We start from the raw sequence: 17130 nt of genomic DNA, 5'->3' as shown, positions 1-17130 counted from the left end.
GTATAGCTCAAATAAGAGTTCTATATACAAATGCACGGAGTGTAAGAAATAAACTAGATGAACTGCAGGTGCAAATTCAAATGGAAAATTATGATATGGTGGCCATTGCGGAGACGTGGCTGCAGGATGGTGGGGACTGGGAATTAAATATACCTGGTTATAAAGTTTACAGGAGGGACAAGGAAAATGGCAGAGGGAGTGGAGTATCCTTACTGATTAGAAATAATATCACCTCATTGGTGAGGGAGGATATAATGAGGGGAAAGCATCCAGTGGAGACCTTATGGGTGGAATTGAAGAACAGAAAAGGATCTAAAACTGTAATGGGTGTTGTGTATAGACCCCCTGGTAGCAGTTCTGAGGTGTTAGATTGTATAAATGCACAAATTAGGCAAGTGTGTAACAAAGGCAAAGTAGTATTAATGGGGGATTTTAACTTACACATAGATTGGGAGAGGCAGACTAGAACCTGTCAGAAAGGTAGTGAATTTCTGGAATGTGTCTGGGATAGTTTCCTACAGCAATATGTCCGAGATGTAAAAAGGGGACAGGCAATATTAGATTTAGTTATGAGTAATGAGCCAAATTTAATTAGTAGCCTAACTGCGTGAACATTTATCAAATAGTGATCACAACATGATTGAATTCAAGGTAGCGTTTGAAAGGGAAAAGCACGAATCAGCTACTAGAATTTTAGGCTTGGGTAAGGCTGACTTTACTGGGATGAGACAGAGACTGTCCACAGTAAACTGGGTAGATCTGTTAATGGGTCAAACGACTGAAGAACAGTGGAGAATATTTAAAGAAACATTTAACAAAATACAGAGCGATTATATACCCCTGACAGGAAAAAGCTCCACTTCACAGAAAAAACAGCAATGGACAACTAAAGAGATTAGGGACAGCATAAAACAAAAAGAAATGGCTTACAAAAATGCAAAACGCCGAATGGGATCAATACAAAGACCAGCAAAGGGTCACAAAGCAGCTTATAAGAGCTACTAAAAGAGATTATGAAAGGAAACTTGCAAGGGACATCAAAATCAATAAGAAGAAATTTTATAGTTACATAAAGGGAAAACGGGTGGTCAAGAGCAATGTAGGCCCACTAAAAGCTGAAACTAGAGATATTGTCATTGATAATGGGGAAATGGCAGACATGTTGAACAATTACTTTGCCTCAGTATTTACAGTTGAAAAGGAAGATAACTTGCCGGAAGTTCCGAAAAAATTAATAGCCGATAGGGGACAGGGACTTAATACAATTAACGTAAGTAAATCATCAGTAACAAGGAAATTAATAATGGAACTAAAGAGTGAGAAATCCCCAAGCCCTGACGGTTTCCATCCGAGGGTGTTAAAGGAATTAGGGGAGCACATTGTAGATGCCCTAACTATAGTCTTTCAGAGTTCCCTAGATTCAAGAGTGGTCCCTCTGGATTAGAAAGTTGTACATGTCACTGCACTTTTTAAGAAGGGTGAAAGGGGAAACCAAGGAAATTACAGACCAGTTAGCCTGACATCTGTGGTGGGCAAGTTGCTGGAGTCTATAATCAAGGATAGGGTGACTGAACAGCTCGAAAAATTTCAGTTAATCAGGGACAGCCAGCATGGATTCATGACGGGAAGGTCATGCCTGACAAATCTCATTGAGTTTTTTGAAGAGGTGACTAAGGTAGTGGACAGCGGAGTGTCCATGGATGTTATTTATATGGACTTCCAGAAGGCATTTGATAAAGTCCCACATAAGAGACTGTTAACTAAGGTTGAAGTCCATGGAGTTGAGGGCAAATTATTGACATGGTTAGAAAGTTGGTTGAGTGGTAGGCGACAGAGAGTGGGGATAATGGATAAGTAGTACGACTGGCAGGATGTAACTAGTGGTGTCCCGCAGGGATCTGTGTTGGGGCCTCAATTATTCACATTATTCATTAACGACTTGGATGATGGCATAGTAAGTCATATATCCAAATTTGCTGATGATACAAAGTTAGGCAGCATTGTCGACAGTCTAGATGATAGCATAAAATTGCAAAGAGATATTGACAGATGAGGTGAGTGGGCAAAACTGTGGCAGATGGATTTCAATGCGGGCAAGTGTGAGGTTATCCATTTTGGACCAAAAAAGGATAGAGCAGGGTACTTTCTAAATGGGAAGAGCTTAAGTACAGTGGATGTCCAAACAGACTGGGGGTTCAGGTGCATAGATCTTTAAAATGCCACGAGCAAGTGCAGAAAATAATCAAAAAGGCGAATGGAATGCTAGCCTTTATATCTAGAGGATTGAAATATAAAGACACAGAGGTTATGCTGCAGCTGTACAAAACCCTGGTTAGACCCCACTTGGAGTACTGTGAGCAGTTCTGGGCACCACACCTTAGGAAGGAATATTGGCCTTGGAGGGAGTGCAATGTAGGTTTACAAGAATGATACCTGGACTACAGGGGTTAAGTTACGAGGAGAGATTACACAAATTAGGCCTGTTTTCGCTAGAATTTAGAAGGTTAAGGGGTGATCTGATCGAAGTCTTCAAGATATTAACAGGAAAAGACAGGCTAGATAAAGATAAACTATTTCCACTGGTTGGAGATTCTAAAACTAGGGGGCATAGTCTAAAAATTAGGACCAGACCGTTCAGGAGAGACGTTAGGAAGCACTTCTTCACGCAAAGGGTGGTAGAGGTTTGGAACTCGCTCCCACAAACAGAAGTTGAAGCTAGAACAGTTGTTAATTTTAAATCTGAGATAGATAGATCTTTGTTAAGCAAATTTTATTAATGGATATGTGCCAAAGGCAGGTATGTGGAGTTAGGCCGCGGATCAGCCATGATCTCATTGAATGGCGGGACAGGCTCGAGGGGCTGAATGGCCTACTCCTGTTCCTATCTTCCTATGTTCCTATGTTCCCATCAGGTACAAATGTACCCAGAGTGTTTTGATGAGACAGTTGGATGCTTTGAAGATTTTGAGTATCACATTGCTATTGACCCAGCAATGAAACCCGTGATTCATCCCCCACGTAAAGTACCAATAGAACTAAAAGGAAAGCTTGAAAGAGAGCTCCAAGAAATGGAAGAAAAGAAGGTGATTGCCAGAGTCACAGAGCCTACAGATTGGGTAAATTCCATCATTGTGAGAGAGAAGCCAAATGGACAAGTAAGAATTTGCCTCGATCCCAAAGATCTTAACCAAGCAATAAAGAGGAATCACTACCCTATTCCCACACTGAAAGAAATCACACCACTGGTAGGGGCAAAGGTTTTCAGCAAGCTTGATGCCAGAAATGGCTACTGGAATATGAAGCTAGAAGCAGAATCATCATTGTTGACAACATTCAACACACCCTTTGGACAGTACAAATTCCTGCGTCTACCTTTTGGCCTCAAAGTGAGCCAGGATGTGTTCCAACAGAAAGTAGGCAAAACATATAGGGGATGCAAAGGAGCAGTCGGCATAGCAGATGATATCCAGGCATATAGTGTAGATGGAAAAGATCATGACAACCATCGACATGAAGCCATGGAGAGAACCAGGAAAGTTGGGATTAAGCTAAACGCAGACAAATGCATTGTAAAGGTGGCAGAATGCCAGTTCTTCGGAATGGTGTGCACACCTGACGGAGTCAAGCCAAGTCCTGAAAGAACCTCAGCCATCTCGGGGATGGAAGCCCCAGGAGGTAAGAGAGTGTTGAGAAGTTTCCTTGGCTTGATACAATACATGGGCTCCTTTATTCTGCACATGTCGGAACACACAGCAAACCTGCTGGAGCTGATGAAAGAAGATATAGAGTACCAGTGGTCAGTGTCACATGACAGGAATTTCAACAAACTCAAAAAGGTGGCCTGCAAGGAGACAAGTCTGTCATACTACGACAGAAAGAAACCTGTCACTCTACAAATAGATGCTTCCACAAAAGGACTGGGAGCAGCCCTGGTACAAGAGGGAAAGCCAATAGCATTTGCGTCCAAAGCCCTGACGTCAGCTGAGACAGATATGCCAACATAGAAAGAGAACTTCTGGCAGTTGTGTATGGATGTGAGAAGTTCCACACATATCTCCATGGGAGAAAGTTCATAGTGGAGAGTGATCACCGACCACTGGAGTAGATTGACAAGAAAACTCTATGTAAAGCACCAGCAAGACTGCAGAGGTTACTCTTGAGGCTTCAGAGTTGTGATTTCACTCTGAAATATAAGCTAGGAAGAGAAATGGTACTGGCAGATACCCTATCTCGTTTGTCACCACTGGAGAAACACGAGATAGAAGATCTAGGCATAAAGATTCATCACCTGATGAATGTAACACCACCGAAACTTAGTCAAATTAGAGATGAGACCAGCAAAGACAAGGAGTTACAGATGCTATCTCAGCAAGTGATCCAGGGATGGCCTGATAAGATACAGCACACATAGCCGGCAGTACAACAGTACTGGTCTATCAGAGATGACATCTCACTAGAAGATGGTGTTCTGCTGGCCGGATCCAGAATAATCATAATCAAAACAATGCAGGAAAATCTTCTCCAAAAGATACACAAAGGCCATATGGGAATGGAGAAGTGTAAGCTCAGAGCCAAATCAGCTGTGTACTGGATAGGCATATACATGTCTACATGCAATGCATGCCAGAAGTACAGAAACTCCCAACAGAAAGAGATAATAGCTACTGAAGTACCACCCAGACAATGGTATACTATAGGAGTCGATTTATTCACACGTAATCAAGAATGATATCTCATAGTCACAGACTACTACTCAAAGTTCCCTTTTATCCAGAAGGTGAAAGAATTGAGAGCCACAACAATAATCTCAGCAGTATGAGTTCTGTTTGCTGAGCAAGGGATTCTTGAAAGGTTAATATGTGACAATGGCACCCAATTTACATCCAGAGGATTTAAGGAATTCGCTGACCAGTATAGGTTCAACACCATCACCTCATTGCCACACTACCCACGGGGACACGGATTTATAGAAAGACACATCCAGATGGTCAAAAGAACACTTGTGAAATGCCAAGAGATGAAGGAAGACCCAAACCTGGCCTAATTGTCACTCGATCCACACCTCACAAGGCTGACAAGCCTGCAGAGCTGTTGAATGAAAGAAAATATAAGATTACTCTGCCAAGCAAAATACATCCTTCAAGTGACCAGGACTCACTGAAGCACAGGTAAGAGGAGAGCAACACTTCAACAACTATGCTAAATCCCTACCCGAGCTGTTGAAAGGAAAACTGTACATGTACAGGATTCAATCATGAAAAAGCTGGAGCCCAGCAAAGTTGTTGGTGAAGCTGAGACCCCAAGGTCATATATCATTGAGACCAAAACCAATAACCAAATGAGAAGGAACATTATCCATATTCAACCTACACCTGAGCTAGAACAGCATAAATGACCATCAACAACACCGGAAACATCACTATCCAGCGAGACAACATTAACAACATCACCAGCAAGTGACACAACATCGCCTGTACAGTGCGCCAACTCACCACTAAGAGCAACAAATGTTAAACCTACAAGATGGAGGCACAACATTTTACCACCCAAGTGATACCGTGAATAATAGTTTTTAGAAAAGGAATACACACTATAAAAGACTCTAAAAAGGGGTTCAGATTATTTCCAAAAGTCGGTTGATAATCTTCTTTAGCTATATTGACACTTATATTTATATGGGGGCATTATGTTTTAAAGAAAGAGGGATGTTATATATTGTTATACTACCTGTAAAGTGCTAGGAACTAGTTGTTATGTGTAAGTGTTCCAGTGGGTCCACATTCACAGCTGCACTGGAGAGTCATGTGATATGCAACACAAAACCAGTTTCACCAGTCCTACAGCAGGCAGCATGGTGGCTGAATGATTAAACAAAGACTCCAGCCTTTCCAAGTTTAAAGTCTGATTATTTTCTACATCGGGGAACCAGAAAACAACAAGAAGACGTAACACCCTCAGTACACCTAAACATCCAATCAGCCCCTCCTCGAGCATACCTTAGAGCAAAGAAAAAATTTGATAGAGGTGTTCAAAATCATGAATGGTTTTGACAGAGTAAATAGCGAGAAACTGTTTCTAGGGATAGAAGGGTTGGTAGCTACAGGACACAGATTTAAGGTGATTGGCAAAAGAACCAGAGGTAACATGAGGAAACATATTTTTACACAAGTTGTAGTGATCTGTAATGTGCTGCTTAAAAAGCGTGGTGGAAGCAGATTCAATAGTAACATGTAAAAGGGAATTGGATAAATAGTTGAAGGAAAAACATTAACAGGGTTATGGGAAAAAGCAGGGGCATGGGATTAATTAGATAGTTTTACCACACAAGCACGAAGGGCTGAATGACTATCTCCTTCTGTGCTCCATAATATGATTCTATGAAACCATGGAAACATGAAGGCACCACAAAAGGGGCTGAGATACAGCTTAATGGTCTCCACCCCTTTTCTCATGCTAAGTAGCAAGTGTTCCCTGGGCACACAGCAGAGGAAAATTAACTCCTAGAACTCAGGCCATGATCCCACTCCTTGGTCTGCTCATATCACTATCACATTTTGGAAAAGGCAAAAGGTGGCTGTGCCTGATATGCTTCCTACCATATACCTATCAAATTCCAAGACTTACTTTATGAATCTCGTCTGGTAAAATTTTGAAGTTCCTTTTCTCAGATATCTTGTAGTCTGAAAATTTGCAGACACAAATAATCATATTGGTGAGGGCAAGAATAATAAAAGAAAACTGTGAATAACATCCACCAGGTATTGGCTTTGGCTTCAGAATTGGTGGTGAGATCTTTTTTGAGTTCATTTTGTATACTAATTTTTTTAAGATGTTTCTATCATGTGTGATTCATCTGTTCACAACAGTGCTTGAAAGAAGAGAGTTATTATCATAGCAATATGTATAACTGGGTAGTGTAAAAAATGTACCACTACTTATTTTTTTATTTTTATTTATTAATTTATTTATTCGTTGAACGAGAGGGTAAATGGAGACTGCATGGATTTTTGAGGAGCTGAATTCTAGAGATGTTACAGGTCCAATTCAGTGATTCCCTTTGTGTTGACCAAATCAGTATAATTATCTAATGAACCCAAATCTTTTCCTAGCTTTGTCGGGAAACGATTACTTTCATACTTCAAATCTTTACAATGATTCAGATAATTAATCAAACAACTGTGAGAACAAAATGTAGTTTTCCTTAATTATTTACATATGGTATAGGATGTTTATGAATTTCGTTGCATACAAAACAAGCTGAGCAAGAGAGAAAATTTAGTGAAAATACAGAACTGCTTCAAAAATACTATAATCAAAGCAGATGTTTGACAGGCTCAATCATGACACTGACTGTTGGTCAGGGATGGTCTATATGGGTCAGTGAGTGAAAACTGTATCCATGCACAGCCAAACAAAATCCAGGATAAGCATTTCACATTTGCTGCTTTTGGAGGAACAGCCAAACAACTTTTGAGTTGTTTGTGTGCTACTCCAGCAGCACCAATACTGCCTTATCTACACTGCATTGTTGCCATAAAAGTCAGGGCTGTAATCTGCAGTAGTGCTGCAATTTAAATGGAGTACAATTTTGGAAGATATGCCACACAAGATCCATCACTCACTGGGTATTAATTTTGTCCTTGGAAGCTCACTCTGTCCTCCCACTTGTAGAGATATGGGCTGAGTTTTATGGGCCCTCTAGGGATGGGAACAGAGGGTGGGGGTGGGGTCAATACATTTGTGTTGAAAGTGCCACTTAAGGGCCTCTTCCTGCCTCCACCTCAATTTACTAGAAGATGGAAGGGCCCACCGTCATGGGGAGATGCCGCCAGATCACATAATAGAAACACCTTAAAATAAATCAGTATACAAAATTAACTCAATGGTTTTACTGCCAATTCTGAAGCCAAAGCCAATACCTGGCAGCCTCCTAGCAGGATTGGTGGGGTGGGTGGGGGGGGGTCACTCCTTTGGGAGCAATCCAGGGCCCCAGAGTAGCCCCACCTACCCCGGAGGACCCCCCGGCGGTGATTGCCACCCCTCCCCAATAAGACCCTCCCCCCACCCTCACCAACCACACCCTCCCCAACTCTGTCACAGGGCCTGCCTGTGACCCCAATCCCACTTAACCTCTATCAGGGTCTCTCCCAGTGGTGCTGCCAGTACTGCAGAGCTGCCAGCCTTCCGATTGGCCTGCAGCTCTTGGAGGCAGGAGCTCATCCCTTAAAGGGATAGCTTCCCTGATGGCACGCAGTTAATTGCCTACCTGTTGTGGAATTGCGATGCGTTTCCAACAGAAGGGCTGAGGCAGGGACTCCCCTCACCTTCCAGCCTGTTGCCAGAACAAAATTCGGCCCCATATATTATCAAATTAGATTTGTTTTCATTTTGTACTAAATGCAATAATAATGAAAAAATTGCATCATTTGCACAACAGGCTTCTGTTCCCAGGTGATACTAACTTGGAGGTAAGAGACAGAGGGCAGGTACTACACATAAAGAGTGCACGTCTAGCTGACCAGGGCCTCTACCAGTGCAGTGCGGTGAATGCTGCAGGAAAACGATTCAAAGAGTTCCAGCTCAATGTCTATGGTAAGTCCAACTTTTCCCAGATGGAAAACAAGTGGTTGCCCCTGGTTTGAGTTATATCATCTTGTGTTATACTTAAAATCTGGGGATTTTCTGTCAGTGATTTACTTTATATTTTTGTTGACTGACTGAACTGCAAAGCTGACATTATCAAATTTCTGTGCAACAGTTACACTCCCAGAAGTAGGTCACCAGAGCATGGGAACTAAAATCCAGCTATTTAGCTGGAAGTTTCAAATCTAAAATACCAAATTAAATAGCCAGAATTTTGTCTTTACACTATCACTTCATAACCTGCACTGCTCTAAAAGGAAGGAAATCTGGTATATCTATTTGTACCAGCTGACTTCCTATAATGTTGCATGCAATAAGTCAGATGATGTGCGGTTTCATAATGAAAAAAGCACTGTGGCATACAGCCCACTGTGTTTGTTTTGCTGGTAAGATGGATCTATGTTTAATTAGTTTCCTCTAAGGCCACAAAGACTCGGGCCAGGATGGGACAGTAAACATTTTCAACGTGCTGCTGCCTCACTTTTGCCTAACAGGGAGGCGAGGGGAGGAGGACGGCAGATGAAAATTGGTCGCACAAGGGGGAGAAAATACAAATCCTGCAGGCGAAAGAGGAAGGGGTTTACTGCCATGAATATAGGGACATTGAGAGGGTGGTCAGAGGAGCAAAGAGAGACCTTGAAGAAAGCATAACAGTTGAGGCTAAACGTATCAGTAACACAGTATCACATCATAAGAGTGCAGCTGGAGAAGTGGTGAAAATCATCAAAGATGCAAACAGGCTTAAACCTGGCATTGAACACAAAATATTAAGTATTCTAAATGATTACTACTTCTGATTCTTCACAAGGGAGGACATAGGCAACATGCAACTCCCCAAACAAGGATAACCTAAGTAAAATCAGTGACTTTGATATAACTGAGATACTAATCCTAAAAAGGCTAAAATAACTCAAAAATAATTATATATGGATAGTATTTACCTCTAAATGCTGAAACAGCCTAGTGAGATTTTTGAAGCACTGACGATCATTGTGAGGAGTCAATGGACACTGGAGAGGTACGAACATACATATGAACATACGAATTAGTAGCAAGAATAGGCCACTCAGCCCCTCGAGCCTGCTCCATCGTCCAATAAGATCATGGCTGATCTGTTTGTAACCTCGACTTCACGTTCCTGCCTACCCCCGATAACCTTTCACCCCCTTGCTTATCAAGAGTCTATCGAACTCTGCCTTAAAAACATTTAAAGACTCTGCTTTCACTGCCTTTTGAGGAACAGAGTTCCAAAGACTCACCACCCTCTGAGACAAAAAACATTTCTCTTCATCTCTGTCTTAAATGGGCGACCCCTTATTTTTAAATAGTGACTCCTAGTTCTAGATTCTCCTACAAGGGGCAACATCCTTTCCACACCCAGCCTGTCAAGACCCCTCAGGATCTTATATGTTTCAATCAAGTCGCCTCTTACTCTTCTAAATTACAGCAGATACAAGCCTAGCCTGTCCAACCTTACCTCATAAGACAACACGCCCATTCCAGTTAATAGTCTAGTAAATCTTCTCTGAACTGCTTTCAATGCATTTATATCCTTCCTTAAATAAGGAGACCAATACTGTACACGGTACCCTAGATATGGTCTCACCAATGCCCTGTAAAACTGAAGCATAACCTCCCTACTTTTGTATTCAATTCCCCTCGCAATAAATGATAACGTTCTATTAGCTTTCCTAATTACTTGCTGTACCTGCATACTAACCTTTTGCAATTCATGCTCTAGGACACCCAGATCCCTCTGCATCTCAGAGCTCTGCAATCTCTCACCATTTAGATAATATGCTTCTTTTTTACTCTTTCTGCCAAAATGGACAATTTCATATTTTCCCACATTATACTCCATTTGCTGGATCTTTGCCCACTCACTTAACCTATCTATATGCCTTTATAGCCTACTTCTGTCCTCTTCACAGCTTACTTTCTTATCTATCTTTGTGTCATCAGCCAATTTAGCAACCATACCTTCAGTCCCTTCATCCAAGTCATTTAAATAAATTGTAAAAAGCTAAGGCCCCAGCACTGATCCCTGCAGCACACCACTCTTTACATCTTGCCAGCCAGAAAATAACCCATTTATGCATACTCTGTTTCCTGTTAGCTAGCCAATCTTCTATCGATGCCCCCTATACCATGAGCTTTTATTTTCCGCAATAACCTTTGATGTGGCACCTAATCAAATGCCTTTTGGAAATCTGAATGAGGTACATCCACCGGTTCCCCTTAATCCACAGCACTGTACCACTGGACAGAAGCTGAAGTGTTACAAATAATCAAAACTGATGAAAGAAAAGACATAGGGAACTGGAAACTCATTAGTCGCACTTGCATACCATGTAAAATAATAGAATTGATTATTAGGAATAAATTTGAGGGTTATCTGTTCTATAGTAACCCAGTACAACAGTTTCATGATGGCACGCTCTCGCGTGTCCTGGATTATGGTGAGTCTTCTGATCCATTCCCAGTCACTAATAGAGTTAAGCAGGGCTGCGTGCTAGCACCAATCCTTTCAGCATGTTTTTCTCTGCCATGCTGTCTGATGCCTTCCAAGATGGTGATCCTGACATCGAAATCAGATATTGCATGGACAGGAAGCTGCTCAATCTGAGAAGCCTCTGGGCAAAATCCAAGTTCTCTCAGGGCATACTTCGCGATTTTCTGTTTGTCGATGACTGTGTGTGAGTTGCTGGTTCCACGCTGGACATGCAATGCAGCATGGACTTGTTCTCCAATGCATGCGACAACTTTGTCCTTACGATCAGCACAAAGAAAAATGAAGTAATGCACTAGCCTGCTCCAGGAATCTTGAGCCCAAGGTTTCAGTTCATGACCAGAACCTGTCAGCAGCGGATAAGTTTCATTATCTTGGCAGTACACTCTCTCGAGCTGTTTATGCCGATGACGAGACACATGCAAAAATTGCCAAAGCAAGTGCAGCCTTCGGCAGACTTCGAACATCAGTCTGGGAACAAAGAGGAGTAAGTCTGCCTACCAAACTGAAAGTCTATAGAGCAATAGTCCTGTCCACACTGCTCCACGTATGCAAAACCTTGATTGTGTACTAGCGTCACGCCAAGAAGCTCAACCACTTTCACTTGTGCTACCTTTGGAAGCTTCTGAAGATTAGATGGCAGGACAAAACACCAGACCCTCTGGTGCTCACCTGAGCTGGCATGCCAAGCAGCCACACCATATTGAGACAGTCACAGCTGAATTGGGCTGGTCATATAGCCAGAATGCCCAAGACTTGCTTATCAAAGTGAATCTTCTATGGAGAGGTTGAGTCTGGGTTGTGCTTTCATAGCAATCAAAGGAAGTGCTCCAAGGACACTTTGAAGGCTTTGCTGAGGAGTTTTGACATCGACCACGAGTCCTGGGAGAAGCTCGCTCAGGATCACTGTACCTGGTGCAACCAAATAAAAAAGGGTGCAACCTCCTTCGAAAGCAAGCACATATCAGAGGCAGAGAGAAAATGCAAGGAGAAGAAACCCCGATCTAGCAGCTTGTCCAAAACTCAGTCGCCTGAGGTATCCTGCCTTGTTTGTATCAAAACCTTCCAGGCGCAGATTGGCCTTATCAATCACCTATGTACTCACCGGAACCCTACCAAACACCCCAGATGATGGACATGCACCTCCTTCAAGGCGAAAATGACTAACAACCCGGTAAAAAGCAGTTAATAGAAATTCAATAGAAGATCCTGCTTGACAAGCTCCCTGAAGGCTGGGAGGAACTGTCAACACAAGGGGATTGTGGACAGCTCTATGGAATAGTGTACTTTTACTTTCTAAAGACAAAGGTTAGTACAAAAGGCTATTAGTTAAACACAAAGCTGTGAAATTTCAGGGTAAACACTGGGAACAGATACAAAATTGGCTAAAAGACAGAACTTATTACAGAAGTTAGGTAAGAGCAGGTGAAAGTATTCAGAATGATGGGACTTAGGTTCAAACTAGTAAAACATAATCACAGGACTGATGTCAGGAAGTCACAAAACTAATCAACATATGAAATAGATCTCCAGGTAGTGGAGGCAAAAGCCCTGGCATTATTTAAGACCCAATTGGATTCTACAAATGGGAAGACATTAGAATCTTTTTGGATGGATGAATTAAGATGGATGGAATAGCTTTCCTCATCTGTAATTATATTATGATTTAGTATCTTCTGCTGTGTGATTGCCTTAAGAGTGATATCCCTTTAAGAGTTCAGCATGCTAATGAGCTAAGTACCAGGTCATAGTCATGTGAATACAAACTGGAGTCACTCTGCAACTGTAATTCGCAGATGAAGGTTCTGTAAATAGTTTCCTCTGTACTGTATACAATAGTTTAGCTGTTATTAAATCTGTTAGAAATCTTCAATGAATTGGACTCCACGCGTCTCATTTATGTTGCATCAGACAACATAAAGAACTCATTACATGGTGGCAGCTATGGTGAGAAGACAAAGTCTAAGTTTGAAGACCATGGGTAAAACTGCTGTGAAAACGACCTTGTCTATAGCCACAAGAGAGCAAGTTCCAAAGAAATACTGGCCCAAACAGTGGAAAGAAAAAAAATATTTACCTCCAGCTGTAGATGACAAAGCTCAGAAGGACAAGCTGCAAATAAATTCCTGCGATTGGGTGAGTCATTGTGCCGACAGTCGAGGAATCCCCGCTTGAAGTGCTTAAAAAAGTTGATTTCTTTTCAAAGGCTCTGTGGGAGAAAACAAAAAACGAGGAAAACATGATTATTCTCCCAGGCTCATTGAGGTCGGCGCCATTACATGAGGCGTCCAAAACAAAAAGCACGGGAAGCCTCCAAACACTGCAGAGTGTCCATCCACACAGCCAAAGTTTAAAAATATTAGTAAATCACTCGAGCATGAAGAAGAGTCTCCATTCACGCAGCCACAGTTAAAAAAACATTAAACCACTTGAGCGTGAAGAACATAAACAAACTCTAGCAAAAAAATCAATTCAGCTGCCTATTGAACAGCTGTGTAAACAGAAAAGCTTAAGTACTGCAAGCAGAATAAACACAGAACACTGTCAAATACCTGCTCCTCTCTTTCCAAGCAGCCAGTATAAATAACAGAGAATTTCTTTAGGGGGAAACAGCACAGAGTGAATAGAACAAGTTTAAAAACCAGTTTCAAACCACAAATAGAAAAGTCATAATAAATACAGAGCTGCAGGCACACACACAGAGCTGAACAAAGTTAAACATAGAGCAGAAAGCAAAAGAACAGAAGAAAGATGGATATCAAATTTCTGAGCATGAACTGGAAGGCCATTGATATCCTATCAGAGTTCAAACTTTTCAAACAAAGAATGCAATTATGCTTCGCAAACCAAGCGACTGGAGAACTGGAGAAATGGGTTGTAAAAATACTGATAACAGTTGGAAATGAGTGGTTACACAGAAGCAGTATCTCTGGCTTATCTGAAGAAAACCAGAAAGATCCCGCAAAGATATGGAAAGTGTGAGAAGATCAGCTCCGGTTACGAGTGAATTTTAGAATTCACTGCCTGGAATTGATGTCTTACAGGCAGCAGCCACAGGAATCAATAAACCAGTTCAATTCAGCAGATGCTGTAGTAAGGGTAACAAATGTGATATTCAGAAACTGAGCTGTCGGAGCATTGCATGGAGCTGGTGAATGTCTCAACACCCATTGAAGCATTTCAGAAAGACCTCTTGAGGGGAAAAGAAAGGTCACAGCATTGATGCGCTGCTAGAAGATGGCAGGAAATATGAAACCATGGTAGCTGGACAACTGCATCTGCAAGCACTAGGTGCAGCCAACAGTATCAGCATGATAACCATGTCGAAAAGAGCAAGCAAAGTGTGTGGTTTGTCCCATTTACCACAAAGTTGTTCTGCATTTCAAGACCTGTGCAAGGCGTGCGGTGCAAAAGGACACTGCCCTCCCCCCCCCACCATGCAAGAAATCTGTCTCCAACGATGCAGCCAGAAGTCACAGTAGGACACAAGAAAACAGAAGACAGGTGCAGCAACAGGGCAACAGCAGCATGGCGGGCACCAGAGACTTACATAACCGCAAGCCGATACACGAGGTCCACAGCAAAACAGACCTGAGACAGGACTCAGAGAGGAGTGATTCTCAGCCAGAAGATGAACAGGCATTTCACATTGTGATCCTGACACACTGTGTTGATGAAGTCAAACAACTGGAAGCTTTTGCTACTATTAACATCACGTACCCAAAGAAAGTTGGTAAACACACACTCTGTTTAAGATTGACACCGAAGCTAGTGCAAATATCCTACCTGGCCGAACCTTGAAGGAGTTTTTGGAAATTAATGATACAGCTGACAACTGCAAAGTTATCTGCGTACAATGGGTCATCCATCCCTTGCAGTGGCACACTGACAGTGCAATGCAGCTATGGCAAGTCAGCATGGAAACCGTAAAATTTTGCCTGGTTGACATGAGCAGAATAGCATTGGCAGGATTACCAACATGTCGGAACCTCAACATTGTGACTCTCCACGAGGTCACCAAGGAACCCATTACAGCAGAAGAGACCAAGGGTACCCACATTGAGTCAGTTCAGGGTGTACAACAAATGTACCCGGACAGGTTTGACGCCATGAGAGACTCCAAAGGCGCCTCAGAGAGGATGCACCCCCTGTGTCCAGTCCCCTGATGTCTGAGGTTGAGTCACAGCTCCTCCAGGATCTCAATGGTTGTAATTTGGAGAGTATCAGCCCCTTCTCAGAGATGCTACACCAAGAGAATGAAGATCTAAATTCAGATGGTGAAACTTCTTAGTCAACAGACAGTGTTTCTTCACAGCCCAGCAACTCAGAAGAAGAGAATGACACTGTAACCACTGAGAAGCAAAGGCTGGCAGTGGGGAGCATTCCCAAGGGAAAACCTTCAAGGACTGGAACCCGCTCGCAGACACTGGCAGCATCAAACGGTGTAGTCTGGAAATCCAGCAACAGCACAACTATGCCGCGCCATCACCACTGCTCTCTATAGAACTGCCAGCACCAAAACGAGCCAGAATGGACAGCTACCTCCACAAGGCCAAGTACTCCTCCCCAAACAGGTCCTTGACCTTGAGTCCCAGGCCTTCAGACATGGAAGATGAGGAGAGACGAAGGACACGCAATGTCCTGAAGAGGCAGAGGAGCAATGAGTTGAAGCATTGTCTGTTGGCTGTTTGAGATGAGGTGCCGGAACTTTCCAAGAATGACAAGGCCTCAAAAGTGGTCATCTTGAGAAAAGCAACAGAGTATGTTAGCAGGCTATGGGAAAAGCAACAGAAACTGAATGCAGAGGGGGACAAACCTCAGAAAAACCGTCAACAGACGTGATGCAAACTCCCCGAGCAAGCTCTGCAAACCACCGAGACAATATATGGACTTTTAAACCTCTGCACTTGTAAATTTCACAATTCCTAACCAGATACCTGTCAATTTTATAATCTTTATCCCGTATAACTAATTTTGATATTATCTAATTCTAAGTATTTTTACTTGTAACATATGAGACTTATCTTTGGAAAGAAAGGGAATGTCGTGTGATCGCCTTGAGTGATGTCCCTTTAAGAGCTCAATATGCTAATGAGCTAAGTACCAGGACGTAGTCATGTGACTACAAGCCGGAGTCACTTTGCAACTATAACACCCAGATGAAGGTTCTGTAAATAGTTTTCTCTATACTGTCTATAATAGTTTAGCTGTGAGAATTGGACTCCATGCATCTCATTTATGTTGCATCAGACAACATAAAGAACTCATTACATCTTCTACCTTCCCATAAGCATTTCCACTGGCGATCCATGACTGTTATTTAAATGAATAAAATCATAACTGCCTTAATTTAGCTATGCATGGTTGGCAGAAAAAGCAAAGCTGGTGTATGTATACAGTCAAAATGAAATTAGTAATGCACATTGTAAAACTCAGGTTATGTAAATCACTGAAACAATTCAAGTATCAGTTTGATCAGAATAATATAGAGGCAGGTCTCTTATATAACAATCATTGCACTGCAAAAAGGAAGTAATTCGAGCCATTTTTACAACATGGTGAAGCACTACATAAATGCATTCTATTCCTCAAAAATATTTTATTGACCAGAAAAGCACATAATTTATATATAAGTATTTATAACTTACATGAATTGGTGGAGAAAGAAGATGGGAAAAACCAAATAAATAAAGGAAGCAAATGAAAGAAAGGAAATATGGGAAACTGGGAATACTCTGTGTCTTGGGGGTGAAGAAAATCACATAGATTTAATTCAGAAGCACTCACTCCACGGATATTGTAAATAGTGCATCGACTCCGCATAATGCTCTCATTCCACTATATAATGAATTCAATTAGGCATGTACAGGAAGTCCTTTTTGCTGATCTACATGTATAGATTGGAAGTTACAAAGGCTCTTCAGGATTTAGAGTTAAAATGCAAGTTTATGCAAGTACACAATTTTTTCCTAAAGTTT

General features: G+C 41.9%; 1 protein-coding gene and 1 pseudogene across 2 annotated transcripts in view; both read left to right on the top strand.

Moving 5' to 3' along the window:
- hmcn1 (hemicentin 1) overlaps positions 1-17130 on the top strand; it is a 740737-nt gene that overhangs the window by 417172 nt on the left and 306435 nt on the right. For both annotated transcript variants that reach the window (XM_068037415.1, XM_068037414.1), the window contains exon 30: positions 8438-8592. In XM_068037415.1, coding sequence (XP_067893516.1) covers positions 8438-8592 — 155 coding nt within the window. The remainder of the gene's footprint in view (positions 1-8437; positions 8593-17130) is intronic.
- On the top strand, positions 14681-15994 carry LOC137373005 (N-myc proto-oncogene protein-like; annotated as a pseudogene).

Source organism: Heterodontus francisci, chromosome 8 (assembly GCF_036365525.1).
Source record: "Heterodontus francisci isolate sHetFra1 chromosome 8, sHetFra1.hap1, whole genome shotgun sequence".
NCBI lineage: Eukaryota > Metazoa > Chordata > Chondrichthyes > Heterodontiformes > Heterodontidae > Heterodontus > Heterodontus francisci.
This window is presented reverse-complemented; position numbering and strand designations above follow the sequence as displayed.